The sequence below is a fragment of the Solanum dulcamara genome, chromosome 2, assembly GCF_947179165.1.
Source record: "Solanum dulcamara chromosome 2, daSolDulc1.2, whole genome shotgun sequence".
NCBI classification, from domain to species: Eukaryota; Viridiplantae; Streptophyta; class Magnoliopsida; order Solanales; family Solanaceae; genus Solanum; species Solanum dulcamara.
The window spans coordinates 6,706,393-6,729,964 of record NC_077238.1 but is presented as its reverse complement, the minus strand read 5'-3'; the positions used below and the strand labels follow the sequence as shown (position 1 = coordinate 6,729,964).

The window sequence follows — 23,572 nt, the reverse complement described above, 5'->3', positions numbered from 1 at the left end:
AATTCAAAATTCAAATGAATAAGAAGCAGGAGGAGGTGGTTCGATCGTAACTCAAACTGATTAAACTTTACAAAAAAAAATTACAATCCAATGTCATGATTTATTTTACAAAATAGCCGTAAATATATATATATATATATATATATATTTAAATATGAATATACATATACATAATCAATACTCCCTTCATTCTATATTAAATAAATTTGTGAGGCAACACACACATGTTAATAAAAATATTTAAGGACATAATTTAAATCATACTTTTCATTATTATTTTTTATAAAATCATAAATATAACTTTGCAAGTAGTGTGATTTATCTCCTAGAAAATATAAAACTTCAATAAATAAAAGGATAAATATGAAAAAATATTCAAACATCTATTTTGAACTTTGAATAATTCAATTATTTTGAACAATGAAAAATTCCACAAAAATTTACTTAATATATGGAGGGAGTATATAAATTTGGCCAATGGGCCACAAAAATGGAAGAAGCCCAACTTTAAATAGTTTAAAGCCCAATATTGAACCTTCTTCTACCTTCATCGTGTGTTGAGCAACTAAAAAGGCGAAAATGGCGTCTACAGTAGCCAAGCTTAGAAGCAGCCCCAATTTCATCAATGGCATTCGAAGATTTTCCCACGCAATACCCATACCGCCGCCACTTGATAACACTGTTAATCACCCGACAGTTTCATCACCATCGTTGGTTTTACCTGAACACGACAACATCAACAACAACATAGGATTTATGTTCCCAAATTCACCCTTTCTTGGAGGATCTATGGAACTCATGGCTGTTCCTAAGAAAAAGGTAACAAGATCCTTCTTTTTTCACTTTGTAATTAAGCTCAAACGAGTGAAAATTGGGTGTTTTTCTTATTACTATTGTTTAAATTGATAGTGAAGGTTATAAATTTCCTTATATTGTGTTTGATAGTTTTAATACAATGTTTATTTTCATTATTACTCACATTTTATTGTGTAGTATTGTTAAATACACCATTAGCTGAAAAGTCCCATTATGTGTAACAGTAGATTTGCTGCGAACGCGTAGTTACCTGTTTCTTCTCATTTGTCTTATATTTATTATTTAATTAATAATCCTTGTTATTTTTAGCTCATCTTTCAAATTGCTGATTGTGACGTTATGTAATGACTGAAAGCTATACAATCTATTCAGACAACAGCGAATTCATCAAAAACTACAGTATGATACAATACAATGGTAGGGTAAGGTCCGGATACATCCTAGCTAGACCTCTGGGTATTGTTTTGTTATATGTGTTAAACATTAGCACTTTAAATTACTATAGAGTCTATGCTTTCTAGGAATGGTTTTTCCTTTCAGAGATTTTATTTACGTTTAGAATATATACATAACTTTTACATTTTAATTTGTATTTGCATAATATTAGCATGAGATCAGTTTAAATGGAGTAATGTGGTCCGTGACTATTCATATAGCCGATCCTTACTTGTTTAGGATTGAGGTGTAGTTTTTGTTATTTGTTAATGATTAATATGTTATATGTTACACTTGTCTGTTGAGTCTTGAGTTTATGCGTTGCATTGCTGTGTATTTTGGCTTTGACAGATAATGTTGGATTGAACAGTGTTGCAGCACAACTAGTTGTTGTATTAAGTTTTACATTATATTCTTTTAGTCTTTGTTTCTGTGATGTTATCGTCTTTAGTTCTAATTAGGTTGTGAGTTGATATCAGCAACGTTGCAAAGTCTCTTGCCCTAATATGTGAAGCAAAACCTTATACTTGTGCAGAGCTTTTGTGTATTTCTATTTTGGAATATGAGGTAATAGACTCGGTAGATGATAGATTCAGGAGATGTCTTTCGGGAAAACACTTACCGTCATGATCTTTATTGGGGAAATAGAACCATCAGAGCACATAAGTACGGTTGGGAAAAACTCCATCCTAATTGAAGCACTAAGAATACCAGAGTCCTGTAAATACATTTGGTGCCCTTTACTATGTGGGTGGCGAAATTTGGGAAGTGGCTTAAGTTTCTCTATTCCCTTCGCAAAGTAGACAAGATTAAGATAAAGTGTGAGCTCTGTGTCAGGGTATCAGCGAGTGCTGGATCAAATGAAAATGGGGTGGAGGGAGAAAATAGTTTCCTCATGTGATGGCTTAGAATACACTATGACCCTATTTACTCTTTGTTTTCTTTTGGCCTTTGTTTACCTGCAAACCTCAAAGCCTGGATCTGACCGGGAAATTTCCGGACAGTTCCAGTTATGAAAGTAAGTAGTAAAACTAAGCTTAAAAGCATAAAATGAAGTTACTTGGGACACGATGCACCTCCTATGATTATTTTTCTTTGGATATTGTGTAAGCTTGCAACAGTCGGGATGGGGTTTTGGGGGCTAATCAGATTCCAGCAAATACATGAATATGGAGTTGAGACTTAAATTAAGATGCCCGCAAATTAGATTTTTCTATTAAATAAAATTATAATTCAGTACTGAAATTATGGCATTACGTTTTGGCTGTTTATTTCACAATTAATAACAGTTTAGCTAAGTGCCTACTCTGATCTTAGCTACCCTTTGACCGTAAACTGAATTCTGGTAAACTGGTGGCTTTGTAGAGGCCCCCACATATGTATATCTCTACCGACTTTTTGTTAATAATTGGCAGCAAGATTGATAACCTTTCACACTGTAATAGGTTATTCATGTCGAGGGACTTTCTGCTTGCTTGTGCATATTCCACATGAAATGTCTGCAAAAATTTATAGTGCATAACAATAAATTTGCAGAAAAATTGATCCAACTACCTACACAAAAAGGAATGTATACAATCCTTCCAACCACTCTTCTTCAATTTTTCCTGGGGAGAAGATCATATGATGGAATTCTGAATCTTTATCTGAAAAATTGGAGCCTTGTCAATTAGACTACCCCATTGACCCTTCTCTTTGTGCTTTTTTGCATAGCATTGCATGCCAGCTTGGGGCACTTGTTTAAATTTCCATATTTATTACCCGAATGCATACTTATGCTGTGAGTTGTGTTTGCTCACGCGCTTGTGTATGACACTGAGAGAGTGCGTATGTGTATATGTGTTACATAATTCACATGTCATCACGTTTTGTTATGCTGATAGGATATGTTTGATCATGCAGACTTCCCCTCATAAGAGAGGCATAAGAAATGGACCAAAGGCTCTAAAACCAGTGCCAGTGATTATGCGATGCAAGTAAGAACGTTATGCCATCAAAATGGGCAAGTTAATTTTGTTGCTTCTTCCCATAAATTAATCTCAATTGTAACATATTCAAGAATGAAACGTTTAGCTGGTAAGCTAAAACCCTGATTTTTCTATTTAGCTTGTAAATAAAAGAAGGTTGGATATATCGTCATTTCTGTCTTTCTTACTGCTTCTAAAATGCTATTATTTGTTCCATCTTTAAACTAGAGACTAAAGCAAGGCTCGATAAAACAAAAGCATTATCATGCATTTTTTCCCTATAATAGAACTTTCATACTGGAACAAGAACTAGCATGAAAGTCTCAAGGACAGTTTTGATAGGCGAAAAGGCCCTCGGGAAAAAGGGACGGTGAAAAAGTAGAAGTCTACTTGTGCTACCCATAAAATTGAAACAAGGTCGACAAGAAGGAAACAAAGTGTCGACCCTGTTTCTGAACTTAGCTTGGGATTCAGGCTAAAGCCTTGTGCTTCTTAAATTGTTTCCCTGAATAGATGGGTTTTAAATATGATTTGTAACATCTTCTGCTTGCAAATAAACTTGCAGGGTCTGCGGTCGAGTCAAATTACCACATTTCTTTTGCTGCAGTGGAATTAAGCCTGGTGATGAGAATAGTTCCAACAGTTGATCAACTTGAAGTGGAGCATCCAACATAATTTCTGTCAATTTCAACTTTGTTGTTCTGGTAGTACCTTTTTTTGTTTGAAAGAATGAAGGTTAAATATGCACCATGGCTGCACAATAGCATAGGCCTCTTGCTGAAGAACCTGTTTTGCATGTTTAATCAGCACTATATTAGCTGTATTTCTTCTAAGTTTTCCCTTTGATTGTTGATGACGAGTAGTTCTTGAAAATCACAAAGCATAAGAATTCAGAGACTAGAGCACGTAGCTCTTTCACATTCACTCTGGAACAAAAGTTCCTGATGCCCCCCTGAGCGAACAAGCAAGAACTTATTACATCAAGATCGTCTGTTCTCCGTGTCTATCAGAACTGTTCGTGTACTTTGTGAAGTTGCACCGTCAGTATGAAAGTTTCATATCTGTAGCATGCTCATCACTTTTAGTTTCTTCATTTACATGTTTGAGTTTTTTTGTTTGAAGGATTTGTTCTTCCTCTATGGCATTGGTAACCGGGTATGTATGAGAAACAATCAGGCTTGAAGCTGCTAAACTCTGTAAGACATATGAGAAATTATTCTTTGAAATATTTTTGAATTATGATATCTTATCTCTCAGTTGTTGAGTTGTAAAGTTGAATTTGCTTCACCTTGTTGTGGTGGAATTACATGGTTCAAATGGGCTTCAATTGCATTCTCTTCGTCGGAAAATAATACTGTGTAAATAGAGTAAACACAAATATTGTTTTTCATAACTACTTTGATTTGCTGCACTTGTGTCTAGGGTGTTTTAGAAATAATCTTTGTGCCTCCATGGGGTAGGGGTAAGATCTACGTAACTCTATCCTTTTCAAACTCCACGTGTTGGATTACACTAGGCATGTTGTATAAAAAGTTGGAACTTGATTGGTTGTAAAGTAATATTAGAAAAGAGGTTAAGAAATAATCTAGAAGTACTATTTTCTACGCAACATTTATATTGGTAGTTTTTTATTATATATAAATTTAAATAATAGGTCCCTAAATAATATAATAAAAGTTGCGAAATGCTCTTGACATAAAGGAGAACTTCTAAAATAATACTTTTGTTTTAATTTGTTTGGCCTGATTTAGAGTATGAGTATTAGACTAATTGATGTTCGACATGAATTTGGACATAGAATCTTCAATTTTTATGAAATAAAACTTACATATTTAAGAACTGCTAAAAAAAATACCATTAAGTCATAATATTTAAAAATACAAAATATTTAATTTGTATTTTAAAAAAATAAAAGATCAAAAGAGAATATCTTTTAACTTTGTAATAGTGGTAACCCAGACAGATAAATTAAAACAAAGGAATAATAATCAAGCAATCCTATATCGTCTGTTTTGGTCATAATTTAGAATTAGTTTAATTAATCATTTGTTTTTCTAGAGAATGTTTGGTGATGTTAGAAGAAATTCCTGCCAAAGAATTGCCCTTTTTTTTAATGTATCATATATAGGAGTTGTTGGATGATAAACAATAAATTATTTATCATACAAACGTAGACGTATATAGTTGCAAAGAATATGGAGACCAATTAATTAGAAACGTAGAAAAAAGTAAAGCCTATATAGTTCCTTGTAGGATTGCTTATTGACGTGCATTACGTTTGGACATCTATATATACATTGACAATAAAGCAAGCATGGATATGTGGCTTTTACACGTGATCTGGATTAGCGTCAGGAAGTAAAATGTTCATTATTAAAATTGATTTCATATTTAAGGCTCAATTTAAAACATTTGATTAAGAATAAAGAAATACTTATCACTCCACCATAATCTTTGATAGTTATAGGTTCTTTTACAACATTTTGCTTACTCTTAATTATAAAGTGTTAACGACTAGTCAATAGTCACAATAATTGGATAATCAAGTCATAAGACGATGAGCATCCAAGGGTTAGTTATAGTAATCAATAAATTAAAGAAGGTGAAAATAATGTGAGAGCAAATATTTTCAGCAAAAAAAGAAAGCATCGGATAATTTTATAACAGGTACACAATAGAATAGTATCGGATAATTTTATAACAGGTACATAATAGAAAAGTTAAAGTACTTGCAAAATAACTCAGAATATTGATGCTGATATTTTCTTTAACAATCTAAGAAGTTGAATATTATAAATGCACGTTCCTACATACATCCCCCAAACAAATAAATTTTAAAAATAGGCAAAACTAGAAGTATGATGAGGAAACTTGATAGAAAAGCATATGTAGAAATAATAATAATACAATATATTGCAACCAAATGGGAATTCCAGAAGGAATATGCTGTTTTGGGGATAAGAATTAGTGTTGTTTAATTAACGTTATATTAGATGATAAGTGTAACATATCATTGCCAACATAAATACAGTTGAGAGAATTAGAAAAAAAATACATTTATAGCATATAGGTTCCTAAAGAAAAATGATTCAATAACATTTTCACATTCAAACTTAGCTCTTTGCCTACGTAACGCGTTAATACCCTTCTTCATTTTTCTATCACAATATTTATTGAATCGAAAACAATTTTTTTATTTAAAAGGTAGAGGTAAGGTCTATCTATACCGTATCATTTTTAGATTTTAATTATAAGATTATATTGGATATATTATTATTGTTATTGTATTTGTTGAATCAGCTAGTATATACCTGGACTAATATAGGCAGTGGCGGAGCCACATTGTGTTTAGGGGGTTCATCTGAACCCCATTCGGTACAAAATTATACTATTTATACATGGTTAAAATATTTTTTATGTATATATAGTAGAGGTCGAACTCCCTTCGACTAATTCGTGTCTACTTCTTCAGATTTTGAACCTCTTAGTCAAAATTTTGACCCCGCCACTAAATATAGGAGTATTAAGTATTTCTTGTCTACTCAAATAATTAATTAGGCTAATGAGAAGGATTAATCTAGCGTCAATAATACAACATGGGAGGGCCATACAATTAAATCTTAAATCTCAAAGTATTAAATTTATATTTATTTATAATTATTTAAAATAATTTAATTCAATAAATATTATTTATATTATCAGTGAAATTCATTCCAATTTATTGTGAAGGAAAAAAGGAATTGTTAATTTCTTGGTACGAAGAAAAGAGAATCACGTTATCATAAACCAATTGCACAAAATAATGATCTCTTGCCATATTTTGTGCACTAAATTTCGAAACCCAATTTATAAAATAGTTATGGATGACATTTGGATTATTTTTTTTCACATACCCATTAAAACCTGATTAATCCGGATTAAAGCCATGTAAGATCGCATTCTTGGAAAAAAGTTATACTTTTTCTATAATTTTTTTTCTTTTTGATCCGATGTCCAATACTTGTATTAGAGTCTGACTAATCCGTATTTACATCATGTAGCCATATAGGGCCCTATTCGGGGGGAATGACTCCCTACCAAGAATTTCTATACCAAGGACTTGAACCCGAGATCTCCAATTAAGGGAAGAGTTGTTAACCATAGCTTAGAGTTAGCAAGCTATCATGGTTAAGATTCAGTTAGAGGTTATTAGAAGTTTGTTATAAGTTGTTAGAAGTGGTTAAACATTGGAGTCTATAAATATATCACACTATACATGTGCTATTGTTGTACCACATCCTTGATAGTTGTACTTTTTCTTATCTCAATTTACAAACTTATACTAATTGAAACACCCCCATACGACACATATACTATGACCTACTAATACTGGAAAGATTTAAGTTGCATGTGTAGATATGTTTTAAAAACATTTTTAGTAAATTTTAACCTCCAAAAGCATGTTAGTATTAAACTCTTTAACTTCAAAACATTTCAACTAAAATCTCTATTATTCCCCTCTTTTGAGAGAATAAGGAATTATTTATTTTGGTATGAAAAAAAAAGAAGATAATGTTTGACAAAAAAAGGTTGCGTATAAAATTGCTATAGCATCAAATGAGGACCAGCACATTAGCATCAAATTCCGCAGAAATTCACACCATATATGATGAAACAAAAAAAAAAGACGCTTTTCGATTTGATTCCTCTATTTTTAATCAGAGGCCAAATTTAAAATTTTAGGAATAAACTTTTTTTCATCAAAAACAACGCCCTTAGAAATACCTTGCAATACGTGAATTTAGATTTAATTAAGTCTCAATATAAATATCAAAAACCATTTCAAAAAAAAATCAATTTTCTACCTGATAATCCTCTTCTCCATCTCTCCTTCCCTTTCCGACTCCGACGAAATAAAAAAAGGTTTTTTTAAAATAAAAATAGGCGGTAGCATTGAAGGACACGTGTTAAGTAATGGATGCCCAAGAGAATCTGATAAGTATGGTATATCCTCTATGTTCAAGACCACCGTAAGGTTCTCTCCTAAGGTTTTACAACCAATCAGTTAACATGTTCATACAATCTAAAATTCTTAAAATTAATATTTTAATATTATTTGCGTATCACACGAATACATATACTAATGGAAAAATTAGTTGAGTGAACATTTTTTAAAATATAATTACTGAATTTAGTATTATTTTTACTTATTATTATTTATAGCAATACTATGATAAATCTGTTATGTATTAAAAGTAAATTATGTATGCAATATAAATGTATTATAAGTGTTTTAAAATATATTATGCATATTTGATAAGAAATTGACACAATGTATTATAAGTGTATTAAAGTGTCTGATCCATAATAAAACTTGTATTATATGTTTTATAAATTGTTCTCTATAATATGTACTAAAATTATATTATAAATATCCATTGAAAAAAATTTATTATTGCTACAAATGATAAACAGTTTTTTAATATTGCATATCCATGTAAGTTTCCTATGCTAATATGCTCTTCTTGGCCTCGCTGGCTTAAGCGCTTCTTATGAGTAAATCAAAAGATTAAGACAAATTTGGACTCTTATTATAAATCTCCAATCCAACAGATATTGAGGTGTATACTAATCATTGTTGTTATCCAAACTTAAATCAACTAGAGAAAATTGGGGTAGGAAAATGAGAAGGAGATTATGAGATGGGGAATCGAATTATCGTTAGTAAAATAAAAGTTTAGATAGTCAGTCAATTGAGCTACTGCACACTCTAATGACACACATAATAACATATATCAATAATCTGAAGAATAAATTTATCAAAAAAAAATAAAAAATAAATAGAAGGATATAGAATAGAGCTATTATTAAAAAGTAAGAATTTATGATAAAATAAGATAATTAAATTTTAAAAAAGATAAAAACATAATCACAGCAAACAAATCGTTACACAAAATGAAACTTTTCATTATTTTCTAAGGATGAATTTAATAATACGCTATATTAGACACGTCATTGGGCGATTGCTTGAGACCACAGTATTACGATAGGGTTGACAAACAGAATATTTTACCCTGATAACTAACTAAATCAGCGCGTTACAGCTGATGTTTGTTTGTTTACACAAGCAAACCAAAAGAAAAAAAAAAAGTTGATAAAAGTCTGTATTAACACCGGCATATATTATAAATTCCCATCATATTCTAAAAAGTTCATCATCATAAATCTTTCAAGTTTCTGCATCACCGCGAAAAAAGGTACGCCGACCCATTTCCAAATTTTGTTGGAAATATTTATATAGTGCGTGGATCATGCATGGTTTTTAAAAATTTTTTGTATAGTTTCCAGAAATTAAAATAAAAGTGATAAATATATACACATAATTTTATATAGAGGAAATGAGAGTTTTGTTTTTGTATAGAAATGATATTTTACGTTCTATTTCGTTTCAAGGAAGTTTTTGGTTTTGGGTTTTGCATTATTTGAGCTGAATTAGCGTAAATTTGTAAAAATGGATTTTGATTTTTGTTAGTTCAATGCAGTACTATTTTCTTTTTATAAGTATATTTTTGAGGAGGATTAATAGTGTTTCCACTTATTCTCTAACGTGATTCGAATCTTCAATCAACTAGTTGAGCAAGCTTCATTTTTCAATGAAAGACTATTTAGTTATTTGCTTAATGATGTTTTTACGTACTAATTGCTACTATAAGCTTGATTATTGAATTTTGATAACTTGGGTCTTTTTCATGTTATTGGGTTTTCTGTTCTATTTGTTTGAGCAATTCTCCCTGCAAGAGCTAGCTTATGGATTTGAGTTAGGTTCAAGTGTCATATTTGGGCTCTCGGTCCATGCTTTCCAGTTGGATCTGGGCATGAAGAGTGTGGTTTGTTTATATGGACTTGGACAATCCTCCATATTCTTACACGACTAGGGGGAATTAAGGTCTACGTGTAATGATATTTATATTTTGTTTTTAGGAAGTTTTTGGTTTTGAGTTTTACAGTTGAGTCGAATTAGCGTAATTTGGTAAAGTGAAAATGTTTGAATTTTGATGACTTGGGTCTTTCATGTTATTGGATAATTTTGAGATCCTTTGTTTAGCTAAATTGGTTTCTGTTTGAAAGTTACTTGTGCCACCAGGGCACTAGGCCCAATGTGAGTTGTATGTACATCTGGTCGCACAAATTGCATAGTATCATAAATGGCGATCCCAGGTGTTTTGTTTGTCTGGATATCAGCAATTCAAGTGATGTAATATGTTTCAATGGATAGTTGATGTAGAAGCGTCTTAACGGACAAACATACGATTTATGTGAATTGCTGATTAGCTTTCTCCACTTCTCTGGTTCAGTTATACCCATATTGGTCTGAGAGATTGCTTCTTACCAGTAAGTGGAAAGTTGATAATATTGTTGATTTCTGAGAGAATAAGTATGAGTTGCAGATAGCATTACTTGATATAGTGGGTCAATTGAAGGGTATAGCTTCCTGTACAGTAGTGATAAATAGATATGATTGTGGATTCATCAAAATGAGAAGTCCCCGTAGTTGTTGCTTTGCCTGATTATTTAAAAATGGATTACAAACTCCACATTTTAGCCCGTCCCTAAGATTTTGATGTATAGACTAGTGTTTAAATGCTTAGCTGGCTTACTGAGATCTCAGATAGCACTATTTCAGTGACACTTCAACCATAGCAAAGTATCATTCTTTAGTTTTCAATAACTCATCGCATTCTTCTTCTCTTTGTTAAATTTGTTATTTGTGGAAGGGAGGGCAGTTTGTTTGTTAAATCTCCTCATTTCATCTGATTTTATATCTTTGCTTGGCTTTTCACATTTTCTTCCGAATCCCTGGTCTAGGATAATATGAGTAAATTGAAGGTGGAATATATAAAGTAATCTTTGTGGTTCTAAATTTTTCTGTAATTGGATGCGCAATTCTCATTTTCTCTATCAGTTGTTGATGGCACACATTCTGTTTATTATTTGGTATCTTATATCATGAAAACTCGCTAAATTGAATGTGAAGTTGCAGAAATATCCCCCAACAGTCAGGCGGTTTGCTTTCAATAAAGAGTATAAATTTTGAGTTTCAAGGGGTCGTAAACAGATATAACATTGAAGTTTGGTGAATCACAAGAATGAAGTTTGGTAAGGAATTCAAAAGGGAAATGGTTCCAGAGTGGATTGAAGCTTATGTGGACTACACTGGACTCAAACATATATTACAGGAGATCCGCCATTTCAAGGAAAGCAAGCAGCCTCCAACGCCTGCAAGAACTTTAGATCAGAGGTTGGCATTATATCGGAACTTTAGTGGTCTAAATCTACAAGGCAGTGTTCAGAATACTGGTGATATTGAGAACCAGGTGATAGCAGTGAACACGGTGCAACATGAAAACTACAGAAAGTTTTACAAAACCAAGTTCCTGGCATCTCCTGAAGGAGCAGAAAATGAAATTATGTTCTTTGACAAACTAGACCATGAATTCAACAAGGTTAATACTTTTTACAAGGACAAGGTTGATGAAGTCATGAGGGAAGTAACATTGCTGAATAAACAGATGGATGCTTTGATTGCATTACGTATCAAGGTAATGGATCCGGGTTTCAATGCATTTCCTTCCCTTCAAAGTCTTTCCTTGGACATTAACAATTCGACACCTTCGAGGATCACATCTCCTCTCAGAATGATGACTGTAGGTAAGGGACACAATCAAATTCACTTCATGAATTTCACATATTGGATGTGCAACTTTGAGAGAGAATATGACTCTTTAACATGGCCTAATAAGGAGTTTATGAACTTTACAGATAGTAACTATATAGAACTAAAGTTAATAGTTGGAATTTGCATGATGCTGATCCCCTAAGGAGCAGACTCAATGTTGACCAACAGTAACTCATCAAATAATACTCCCTCCGTTGTTTGTCTGCTTTTGACTTGCACAGAGTTTAAGTAAATAAAGAAGACTTTCGAATCTTGTGGTCTTTAATATAAAGATATGTAGAATGTATCAAAATGTTCTTTAATCTTGTGGTCTTAAACATGCCATGTGGAAAGTTGGAATCAACGAGTTGCCAAAAAAGGAAAGAAATAAAACAGACGGAAGTAAGACGAACAAATTGAAATGGAGGGAGTATAATTTACTAGTAACCTGGATATTTTGGTAAGAGCTGCTTGAACATTCTATAATTGGTAAGATTAACACAGTTCTACTTGAAGCTCTAGAAGAGAAACCACATCTTCTGTATTTTTCTTGGCCTTCAGTTGGCTCCCAGGTCCAATCTCAACCTAGTACTTGCAGCTTACATCCGCGTACACAGCCCAACTCTACAACTATCTTTCGTTTCATTGTGTGATTGGGCAGAGAGAGATGAGATTCAGTAGTAAATTGTTTTATTATTATTTATGCATATGATGTTTATGTATATTTGGTTCTAGTGCATTTTCAGATTCTTCACTGTTAATTTGCAGATACGGATGATATGCCTGTCAGTCCAATTTTTGACCCCACTTATGGAAGACAGGCTTCTACGACTAATGCTTCATATCCCAAGCTTCCCATCAACCGCAATATTTTAAGAGCTGATTCACAAAAAACAGATCCTCTTGAAATCCTAGATCATGTTAAGCTTGTTAATACATTTGAAAGTCCCATATCAACTATAAGAGGTGTCTTGAGCGAATCCAAGGAGAATGACTTGAGTTATAAGAAAGAGGAACTAAAGAAGGTTGAACATAGGCTAAAGCTTATTTTCATAGAGTTCTATCAAAAACTTCGCCATCTAAAACACTTCAGGTAGTGCAAACTAAATTCTGACTTGCTTTCGTTTCCAAAATTATTCTTTCAATTTAATTAATTTCTTCCTTTAATGGGTCACTGCATTTGGCCTGCTAATTCTTGGATGAACTTATACCAGCTATATGAACCTGTCTGCATTCTCCAAGATCCTCAAAAAATATGAAAAGGTTAGGTTTGACTGACCAAAAGCTTATTTCAACAGCCTACCTTTCAGTTACATTATACTTCCTCTGTTTCAATTTGTTTGTCTAGTTTTGACTTGACACGGAGTTTAAGAAAAGTAAAGAAGACTTTTGAATCTTGTGGTCTTAAACTAAAGATATATAGAACGTACCAAAATGCCCTTTAATCTTGTTATTTTAAACATGCCATGTGGAAAGTTGGAATCAAAGAGTTGTCAAAAAAGGAAAGAGGTATTCTGGTTGTAATGGACTAAAAAGGAAAGTCAGACAAACAAATTGAGATGGAGAGAGTATCAGTTATAAGTGAAGGGTATATTTAGAGCCAGTTCCAGGAACGCTGCAGTCTGTCACCTAGGATCTCAAAATCCTAAATTTTTTAATATTTTTCCCAAGTGCAGATTACGTCTAGAAAAGCAGCAAGATCATACTTGAAAATGGTGGATAACTCTTACCTTGGGAGCTCTGAGGAGGTTAGCCTGATCTATACTTCCGCTATTAGTATTTTGTTGTTCTTGTAAAACCGAGAATTTTTATCGCAGTGGTGTACTTGAAACTGACTATTACATCATTGGTGGTATCATGCCATTGTATAGGCTACCAGTCTTCTGGACAGGGTGGAGACTACCTTCATCAAGCATTTCTCACAGTCGAACCGAAGAGAAGGCATGAAGATATTGCGTCCAAAGCATAAAAGAGAAAAACATCGTATAACATTCACGTCAGGCAAGTAATACAAATACATGATGTATCCTTATAAAGTACAGAACCGATTGGACAGTCATTTTTTTCTTCAGATATAGTGTGTGTCATGTTGCATTTTATAATACCCTTTGTATTTTGGTCCTTCACGTTATTTCAAATGTTATCACTCGCAATTTCCAGGTTTCTTTTCTGGTTGCTCAATTGCTCTACTAGTTGCTGTTATTCTATTAAGAGATGACAGAAAGTTGATAGATAAAGATGAAGGCACCTCTTATTTAGACAAGATAGTCCCACTTTACAGGTAAGGGAGGATCAAACTCTTTTCTATGTGAATTTCACTAATACCAACACAATGAAAAATCATTCTTCGGGTTTCCTCAGCCTGTAATTTGACTAGAGAAAAGTTTTGAATTGTCTGGCAGTTTTTATGCATACATTGTGTTGCATATGCTTTTATATGCTGCAAACATATATTTCTGGAGGCACTACAAAATCAACTATGCATTTATCTTTGGTTTCAATCAAGGGACCGAGTTAAGCTATAGGGAAGTCTTCCTTCTTAGCAATGGTCTAGCAATGCTCGTCCTTGCCGCTCTCCTGATGCATCTGCACATGAATTCAAGAGCTGAAATATATGGAACCCGTATTGAATATGTTCCTCTTGGATTGATAATGGTAAGATTTTAGAGATTTCTGACTGATCAGTTCTACTGTATTTACTTTCTTTCACCAAAGACAATTCTCTATGCAGGTTCTTCTTTTCATTACTTTGTGCCCGTTTAACATCATTTATCGCTCAAGTCGTTTGTTCCTTATAAGATGCGTCTTCCGCTGTATCTGTGCTCCTCTTTACAAGGTATAATCAACATATAATGGATTGTAAATCAAAACCATATAGTTATATCTGGGTGGGCTAATTCTCACTTTAAGTTCTCATTTTGTGCAGGTTACTCTTCCAGATTTTTTTCTAGCAGACCAGCTGACTAGCCAGGTTCTGTGACTTCTCGACATTGTAGAATTTAGTTTCTTATTCATCTTTTAGTTGTTGTAGTGGTTTTAATCTCCTACATAATACAGGTTGAAGCAATAAGGAGTTTGGAGTACTATATTTGCTACTACACTTGGATTAAATCTTCGCATGGACATAATACATGCCAAAGTCACAATGTCTATAACATATTTTACTTCATTCTAGCGATCATACCATATTGGTTTCGGTTTTTCCAGGTTTGACAACATCTTTTGATTGTTATTTCACTACTGTTAATTGTGTATGTGAAAAGATGAGTGCTACTAAGGATGTTTCAACTCTTGTGATTCCCCTCGACTCTGTTTTGTTTTCAGGACAAGGGACATCTTCTAGATTGTTTTCACAATTATGAAAATCCAACATCTCTTGTTCAGCTATATCTTAGGTGGCTTTAAAGCATACATCCAGTTCTGTTAAGAACTCGCTTCTCTGAATATATTTTTATCTTCTCCATAAAATACTAATAATATATATCTCTTGCTTCTACTGAAAACTGAAGCTTCGGCAATAAAATGACTCATGGTTAAGGGTGTAAATGGTTTCTTGGTTGAAATTGTCATCAGCATTGAACCTAGAATTCCACTATGATATCTGTGAACAAATGTGAGCATCTAAAGCATTAGCTTAGATAGAAGGTTGTGGAGGGTACAAATTGGGGTAGAAGGTTAGTAGGTAGTAGAGTTGTGTCTTATTTATCCTTCCATACTGGTCGTCGTAGTATTTCTCCTATAGTTTCTTTTACTTCAATTTCTGTTACTATCGTCTGTATCTTGTACTTGATTATTACAATATTTTGTTGTAGTTGTTGTTCCTTATTTTCAGAATGCTTCATCAGACTTTCTGTAGTATTTTGCCTGATTTTTTCACTTCTGTTATTTCTTTTCTGATCTACTTTGATTTGCTTTTCTTGAACCAAGGGTTTATCAGAAACAGCCTCCCAAGGTAGGGGTAGGGTCTGCGTACACTCTATCCTCCGCCAGACCCCACTTGTGGGATTACACCGTAGATGATGTTGTTGTATGCATGGACTTAGTACAAACTTATGAGGGTTAGAATATGGGTTTACAAAATGTTAGATCCCATAACATGTGAAAGAATACAACATTCAACTCAAAACCTTCAAGCAAAGAATGGAAGTAGAACATATAGTCTACCTTTGAAAGTTCTTACATAACCCATGTGGGACAACTATATATATAACTTATTAATATCTTTAGGCCATTTCTTTCAATACTCAAGAAGGGAATGTTTTCCTTTATAGTAGACTTACAGATGTTTATGCTTTCACTGTAGTGTGTCCGTCGACTGTTTGAAGAAAAGGATCAAGCACAGGCATACAATGGCTTGAGATACTTTTTGACAATTCTGGCAGTCGTTATTAAAACAGCTTATGTACTGAGAAAGAGTTTGACTTGGGAAGTGTTGGTTATACTTAGCTCACTTATCACAACTTGTTTCAACACATACTGGGATATAGTTGTCGATTGGGGGCTGTTGAGAAGGAAGTCCAAGAACAAGTTCTTGCGGGATAAGCTCATACTGCACCATAAAAGTGTATACTTCACTGCCATGGTAATTTCCATATGACAATTAAGATATTTCTATTCATTTTAACATGACCTGTCAGCTACTCTTAACTTTTTCCTTCTCACAGGTCTTGGATGTTTTGCTCAGATTTGCTTGGCTACAACTGGTATTAAGATTCAACGTGCCTTCTTTACAAGGAAGTACTGTCTCAAGCATATTTGCTTGCTTAGAAGTAATTCGACGTGGCATGTGGAATTTTTTCAGGTATCATAATCTCTCTTACCAGATTTCTTTTGGAGTAGTTGTTCCCAACTTAAAGTGACTTAGAGAAAAACCGTGCATTGACGTATTTATTATCTTGAAGTTCTGTGGATTGACATTGCACAGTAGTTTCGCTGTCCATGTACAATCTTCTTGATAATTGTACGCGAACTGAGGTACATTATAATTTATCAGGTTGGAAAATGAGCACCTGAACAATGTGGGGAAATATCGAGCATTCAAGTCAGTACCACTTCCTTTCGCGTACCATGAAGAGGACGAGCACAAAGAAGAATAAAGATGAACATTTGTCTATCCCCATTACCTTATCAGAGTGCTAGCAACTGCCAAACTTTAGCAAACAGCAAATGTCAATTCAACATGAAGAGTTCACATGTCAAATGTCGTCTGATCTACAACATTTGACATCTAAGCTCAACAAGTTCTTACATTTTCTGGCTTAAAGGTAGACGCGAAGAGTAGAACGCGTGTGAAAGAGGTTAACATTAATTCACACACACAAAAAAAACAGGCAGATTACAGAAGATGCAGATTTCAGAACAAGGCAAGATGTGCAGTGACAAGGAGGAAAAGGAAGAATACAAAAGGGACATTCTTGAAAATTGATTAATTGTATACCAGAAAAATTATGCAAATATAATTGTATATTGTTCAAGTCGAAGATAGTGAATGCGATCACACGTGTTGCATTCGTTCATAGTTGAGAATGATTTTGAACTACTTAATCAAGTGAATGATCGAGATACACACAAAATAACTGAAAGAAGAAAAATAACAAATATATATAATTTTATTACTTATATTTAATGACTTTAGGCTACCAAATTCGTTGAGCCCATATTTGTTATGTTCCCAAACTTCATAGGTTATGACGATTTTAAACCATTAATACCAAAGGGATTTTTCCTTTTCCATTAAATGAAGTAATTCATATAAAAGATACTAGTTGTGTTGTGCCAACCCTGAAAAAGAAAAAAGAAAAGAGCAGTTCTTTTTATTTGGCATAAATAATTTTGACTGAATAAATTTACAAATCCGTTTGCTAATTTTCTTTATAATTTGATTACTTCCTCCGTCTCATATATAAGGTGTCTAGTTTTCTCTTTATTAGAATTTTATAAACTTGATTACACTTTTAAAAAAGAATTAATTGTGAGGGTAAAATGAGTTTTTTTTACAATTACTAATTCTATTTTATTTTTATAAATTGACAAGTAATCTGAAACAATTAATTATAGTAACGTAGAAAATTAACATGAGATGGAGAAAATATCATATGAGCACTTAACTCATTTCAAAATACTAATCATATTCTAATCAGATTTTTTTTAATTCATATTAATCATTTACATTGGTGTTCTCCTCCTCCCCTCCCCCTCTTTCCGACTCTTTCCTATGCAAAAATAATTTCTTACGATTACAAATTAACTAGAAGAAAATGACAATTTTAAATATGTTAGTGATGCCAAAATAATTTTAATGCATCAAAATTAATCCTCTAAAAAAAAGATAATAATATTGGAGAAGTAGTATTTTCCTCTCTTATACAAAAAACAAAAGATAAAAATCTGATTTTACCAATTTTTAATCATCTCTGACTTGTCCAAAAACGAAAATGGACCTGACTTTCTTCTAAAGAAAACTATATAACCCCCCCCCCCCCACCCCCCACCCCCCAAAAAAAAAAAAAACTATGTCCTAAAGTAATAAACTATTAATTATTCTGGAGAAAAAGGGTTTAAGAGGAGGTTTATGAGCAGCCATGGGAAACTTTTCTTCCATGCTTTCAGATTCAAACCCTAGCTCCTCCAATTCAACAACAACCACCATGTCTTCCTCAAAATCCTCATCGACCCACGAATCAAAATCCGAAATTCACCCGACCCATGTATCAAAATCCGAAATTGATGAGACCCATCAACCCGAAACCAGCAAAACCCAAAACCCTAAGGAGGAAGAACAAGAAGAAATTGTTGAAAACGAGGAGGAAGAAGAAGAGGAGGGTGAATGTGGGTTTTGCTTGTTTATGAAAGGAGGAGGTTGTAAAGACTCTTTTATTGAGTGGGAAAAATGTATTGAAGAAGGGGAGAAGAACAAAGAGGATATTGTGGAAAAGTGTTTTGAGGTTACTTCTGCTCTGAGGAAGTGTATGGAGGTGCATTCTGAGTATTATGCTCCTATATTACAAGCTGAGAAAGCTGCAGAGGCTGAATTGGAGAAGGAGAAGGAGAAGCAGAAGGAGCAAGGGAATGAAGGCAGCGACACCGGATCGGTGCCATCAGACACCAAATTGGAAGGGATTTCAAATAGCTCTTAGCTAAAGCATGGCTAGTAAGTCTGCTGAATCAGAAGAATTGATCTTTTTTTCTTTTTTGGGGTGGGGGGTGGAGGTTTATAGGTGATTTTGATAATTAAAAGTGGAAATTTGGAGATTCTTTTGAATTGAGGGAAGAGAATAGAAAAGAAAGCTTTTAGCTAATGATATAATTTCCAATAATTGCACTGATGTTGCCTCAAATTTTAACGTTATTTGGTTTCTCATGAATTGATTAGTTAGTTGCATTAGCCTTGTTTGTATACTTGGCGAAATTGGGTGTAAACTTTATAGTTCCTTCTGACTTATGATATAATGATGCTTGAATGAGCAGAAGAAATCTTCTTTGATATCTACTTTTGGATAAATAAGAATTTGATGTTAGTTTATTGCTGTTTGAATTGGTATAGTAATTGTTGATTTATGTGTAAATGCATTAATTGTGGAAAAAAAAGTGTGAATGCATTGACTACTTCCTATCTTGTATTCTTCATCAGTTTAGGAGTATCTATTTCTTTCTGCAAGGTTTTGACTTTCAACTGTGTCTTGGTTATTGGTTTGAATCTTTTGAAGACCAGTGAGATGAACTGTTCACTCTCTAGTTTCTGTGTGTTCAGCGGGAAATAGACTGAGCTAGTTAAGAATGCAAGATTGCATTTGTAAAGCTCTGGTAATGTTATTGCATCTTGTTACATCCTATGATCAGTTGTTAAGATCTAGGAGCCAGTCATTTAGATTTTTATTGAAACTACGAGCCAGCCATTTAGCTTATCAAAGGTATCTTAATATTAGTATGGTATAATAGAGTGAGACATTATTCTGATTACTTGTCAATGACATCAATCCCATGTTTTGGACAATTTATCTTTTCTAAATGACAAACTATTTGGTTCTAAAGGTTCTTGCTTGACAAGAGTTAGTGTTCCCTAATACTGATAAAGTTTGAGATCAACTCAGCTTCATTTGCTTATTCGTTGCAGTAAATGAGTTTTTGGTCTTTCAATTGTTTGCTGAAGACAAGTAATGAGTATAGTATGCAAGAAAAAGTAAAGGGTAGTCCCAGTCTTTCAGTGCTGTTGCCTGCAGGAATCTTAAGTTACTAAACTGTAAATATATACATCCTTACCATCTATAGCTTATATTTATTTCATTTAAGGATGTGACAGTACAAATGAAGTTGTTTTTTTGGTTGTATCCGGCATCTGGTGTTAATCACCTGATCTTTTGTAAATGTATGCTACTAAATGTTCCATCATATCGTCATAATGGCAGGTATCTGCATGAGCAATGCATTTTTAAGCCACTAATGTTGTCCTCTGCATATGTACTATAAAAGGATGTGCATCCTGTTGCGCTGCTTCTCAACCAGATATTCTGAGAATATTTGCGTCCATACCCTGAGGAAAATACCATTTTATGTTGGAAAATATAGATAAGCTTTTACTGCTGCTTAACATTACACCTGCATTCAGCACTGTGCTCCAGGAAGTGTGTAGAAAGTAGATTAGCTGATATACTGGGGCTTATGTTAGTGCTCTTCATATGAATTTTTCTTACAAACAACAACATACCCAGTGAAATCCCACTAAGTGGGGTCTAGGGAGGGTAGAAGGTAGACTTTTGTTTATGTTCTTTAATCTCTTTAGCTCATTATATCTCATTTCTTGCTTGTTGATTGAATCTCATTATCTTGTAAATAGCTCTTCTAGCCTTGTGATTCGGGTAGGTTGGTCTTCTTATGAATAAATAACATAAAGAGATGGTCCTTTACTCAAATCAAACAAAGTTTTTTATAGATAGGCTACTTCATGGAAACTAAAGTAATGTAATGCTGCTTTCATTCTCTACCTTTTGGTCCTTTTTGAGATTTGCTCCTGTCGTGCTTCAAACACATTTAAAAAAATATTTTTCTTATAGATGGGACTATCGTTAAAGACCATTATACAAAATACCAATGCAATACCTGTGAACTGATATCAACAGAAAACTAAATGCCCCTCCCTGGCTGCATACTTCCTAGTGTCATGTACATTGCGGCGTTCATCTATTTGTCATTTTCATATTCGTATTTGCATTCTGTGTGCAGGTCCTAGCTATGTCTGCAATCTGGTTTTGTGGTATGCTAGAAACTACAATATGGTCCAATTTACTTGTTATTTATCCTTTTTGGTGCTTACATCATAGACAGCTCTTCCTTCTTAGTTTTGCTAGTTATTACTGATCCTAATAGTCATATTGAACTATAAATACTGTGTATCATTGTTTTTGCTTCGTGGCAATCATGAATTTACCCTGATTGGCTTATCATTGAGTTAGGATTTCTTGTGTGTTCTTGCTCTACTTCTGTGTAGGAAATCTGAAATTGCAACACCAACTTTAAAAGGAGTGTAAATTTAACTTTGCTTGCTCTACTAAAAGTTCCTGTCTTGTTTAGTTAAACCATGTTTTCTTGCGGCTATTTCTTAATGTTGCTGGAATCTTACATTTTTTCATTGTGCTTTGTTTAGATTATCTGGAGAAGTGTTAAGTTGCAACATGATCTTTTAAGTCTTTTTCTTCATCATATTGGTCTTTCTTGAACTAAGGGCTTGTATGTTACGAGGGATAAGGAATAACTAAATCTCAGATTTTGATTTTAGGATGAGTTTATCTCATGTTTGGTTGGGATAAAATTGAGGATAACTTATCCCTGAACTAATTTCGGGATAATAAATCCCCAGATAACTTGTTCCCTAAAACGAACCCTAATTGTTATACACTGATGCAAAGTTAATTCCCTTGACTTTTATTTGCACTCATCTCACACAAAAACAATTTTTTTTCTTTACCTTTTTTTTAAAAAAATAATGAAATAAATAGTCTTTTAGTTTCAATATATGTGTGTATGTTGTTCCTTTTTATATACTGTTTAGTAGCGTTTTAACTTTAGCATTTTGATATGTTTAAAATTACCAGTTTAAAAATATTTTAGTTATGGGTATTAGGCTATTAACTAAATCAAGACAAAATTTATAACATAGAGAAAATGTGATCATCTATCTTGATTATAATTATGATCAGAAACTTGAGAATAATTTTGTTTCGATATAAAATAGGTGACTCGAATCTCTAGATCTTTTTTGGAATTAAAAATTATGTGTTTTATTTTCTCTCATAAAGGTAGATCTTAAATCAATTTGTTTTGTTTCATTGAGATTTGAAAAATTAAAGTTAATATTTTTTTTTTGGTCACAGGGAATTTAAACTTGATTTTTCTAGACTTACTTGTTCTAAATAATTATGTAAATTATTTTCAAATATTGTTGAAATAGGCAAAATACATCCATTAAAATAGAAGTTTATCTTATCACAAATTGCAAAGTTAGTATCTAGATATGTGTACAATATATTCATGGTAATTTAACGAGTGAAATTTAAAGAGATGATATGTTAGCAACTTTATTTTTAGTTTTAGAAGATAGATAAATCGTTTTTGAGAAATTCTCAATCCAAGTAAGTGATATAAAAATAAGTATTTAAAGTAAATATAATAGCGAATTTTCTAAATAATAAAGATTTAAAAACATATTTTTCCTGACCCAAGATCATTTGGTTCAAAACAGAATATTCCAAAATTATAATCGGGATTGATTTTTTATATGGGAAAAGTTATACTAATTTTGACTAATACGTCCGACCAAACACAAAAAAATTATAACACTAAAGTTTTGATTCATAACAAGTAACTAGACGATTTAGGATTCAATGGTTATATTTTTTCTTTAATGTTGACATGCAAGGGAAAACATTATACTATCTTCTTCCTGAATTGTTTCGATACATTTTCATGTGTTTATAAAAAAGATTACATATTTTTAAGTTTAAGAACTTTAAATATTTTAAATTTATATTTTGCTTTTAAAGAGATATTGTTACTTTTTTCATTTTTTCTATTTTCCTTTTTAGTCCGTTTGAAAAATATATTTTTGATAAGTTTTTAATTTTAAATTTTCATCTGATATATTTAAGATTATGAGTTTAAATAACATTTTGGTTACAATTTATATATTTTTAATTTAAAATAAATAATTTTTATTTTATTTTTTTAAACGTTATACCAAATCAAAATAGTACAATCAAATTAAAATGAAGGAAATATAAGTTGACACGATTTTGGATTAACTGCAAACTAAAATAAATATTTTAAAATTAAATTATTACTATATAGAAATATATTTTCGACTAAAAAGAAAATAGTATAATTTGGGATATAAGAAGAATTAATGATACTTTTTTAACTTTATCTTTGACATTAATGATTCTAGAACCAAGAGGTACATAAATAGATAAAAATTAAATAATTAATAAAGAGTATATTAATTAAATAATACTCTTAATTAATATTTTCTTAACAATTGTGTAAATTTTTGGACCAAATATTTCACATTAAAGTCTATTTAACACCAAAATTAGTAATCACTGATAGTAGTAGTAACGTTAAAATAGCCATTGCGGTGTAAAGTTATTTAACGTTTCGCCGACTGTAA

General features: G+C 32.5%; 3 protein-coding genes across 7 annotated transcripts; all 3 read left to right on the top strand.

Annotated features, from left to right (window-relative positions):
• Positions 1-521: 521 nt before the first annotated feature.
• LOC129880153 (uncharacterized) lies at positions 522-4,311 on the top strand. Its single transcript, XM_055954060.1, has 3 exons — positions 522-819; positions 3,154-3,227; positions 3,784-4,311. Exons 1-3 carry the CDS (start codon positions 580-582, stop codon positions 3,863-3,865), a joined length of 396 nt encoding a protein of 131 aa, XP_055810035.1. The 5' UTR covers positions 522-579; the 3' UTR covers positions 3,866-4,311.
• A 5,028-nt stretch (positions 4,312-9,339) lies between these two features.
• On the top strand, positions 9,340-17,393 carry LOC129880152 (phosphate transporter PHO1 homolog 10-like). Of its 5 annotated transcripts, none has more exons than XM_055954056.1 (14): positions 9,340-9,454; positions 11,239-11,906; positions 12,682-13,006; positions 13,128-13,176; positions 13,590-13,661; positions 13,785-13,914; positions 14,074-14,194; positions 14,316-14,568; positions 14,645-14,749; positions 14,840-14,884; positions 14,971-15,120; positions 16,217-16,495; positions 16,578-16,714; positions 16,907-17,393. In XM_055954056.1, the coding sequence occupies exons 2-14, from the start codon at positions 11,345-11,347 to the stop codon at positions 17,007-17,009; spliced, it is 2,331 nt and encodes a 776-aa protein (XP_055810031.1). In that variant the 5' UTR covers positions 9,340-9,454; positions 11,239-11,344; the 3' UTR covers positions 17,010-17,393. The 5 variants fall into 5 exon arrangements, with proteins under 5 accessions (XP_055810031.1, XP_055810032.1, XP_055810033.1 ...); XM_055954057.1 differs by having other exon boundaries at positions 11,233-11,906; XM_055954055.1 differs by lacking the exon at positions 9,340-9,454 and having other exon boundaries at positions 9,475-11,906.
• A 1,030-nt stretch (positions 17,394-18,423) lies between these two features.
• LOC129874849 (uncharacterized) lies at positions 18,424-19,297 on the top strand. Its single transcript, XM_055950226.1, has one exon. The coding sequence runs from the start codon at positions 18,495-18,497 to the stop codon at positions 19,047-19,049; it is 555 nt and encodes a 184-aa protein (XP_055806201.1). The 5' UTR covers positions 18,424-18,494; the 3' UTR covers positions 19,050-19,297.
• The last annotated feature ends 4,275 nt before the right edge of the window (positions 19,298-23,572 follow it).

Excerpts from the sequence above, each read along its gene's own strand:
- LOC129880152 (XM_055954056.1), top strand. The coding sequence starts at position 11,345 with ATGAAGTTTGGTAAGGAATTCAAAAGGGAAATGGTTCCAGAGTGGATT. Across the intron at positions 11,907-12,681 it reads TCTCAGAATGATGACTGTAG|ATACGGATGATATGCCTGTC; the intron begins GTAAGGGACACA and ends GTTAATTTGCAG. Across the intron at positions 16,715-16,906 it reads GGCATGTGGAATTTTTTCAG|GTTGGAAAATGAGCACCTGA; the intron begins GTATCATAATCT and ends ATAATTTATCAG.
- LOC129880153 (XM_055954060.1), top strand. The coding sequence starts at position 580 with ATGGCGTCTACAGTAGCCAAGCTTAGAAGCAGCCCCAATTTCATCAAT. Across the intron at positions 820-3,153 it reads TGGCTGTTCCTAAGAAAAAG|ACTTCCCCTCATAAGAGAGG; the intron begins GTAACAAGATCC and ends TTGATCATGCAG. Across the intron at positions 3,228-3,783 it reads CCAGTGATTATGCGATGCAA|GGTCTGCGGTCGAGTCAAAT; the intron begins GTAAGAACGTTA and ends ATAAACTTGCAG.
- LOC129874849 (XM_055950226.1), top strand. The coding sequence starts at position 18,495 with ATGGGAAACTTTTCTTCCATGCTTTCAGATTCAAACCCTAGCTCCTCC.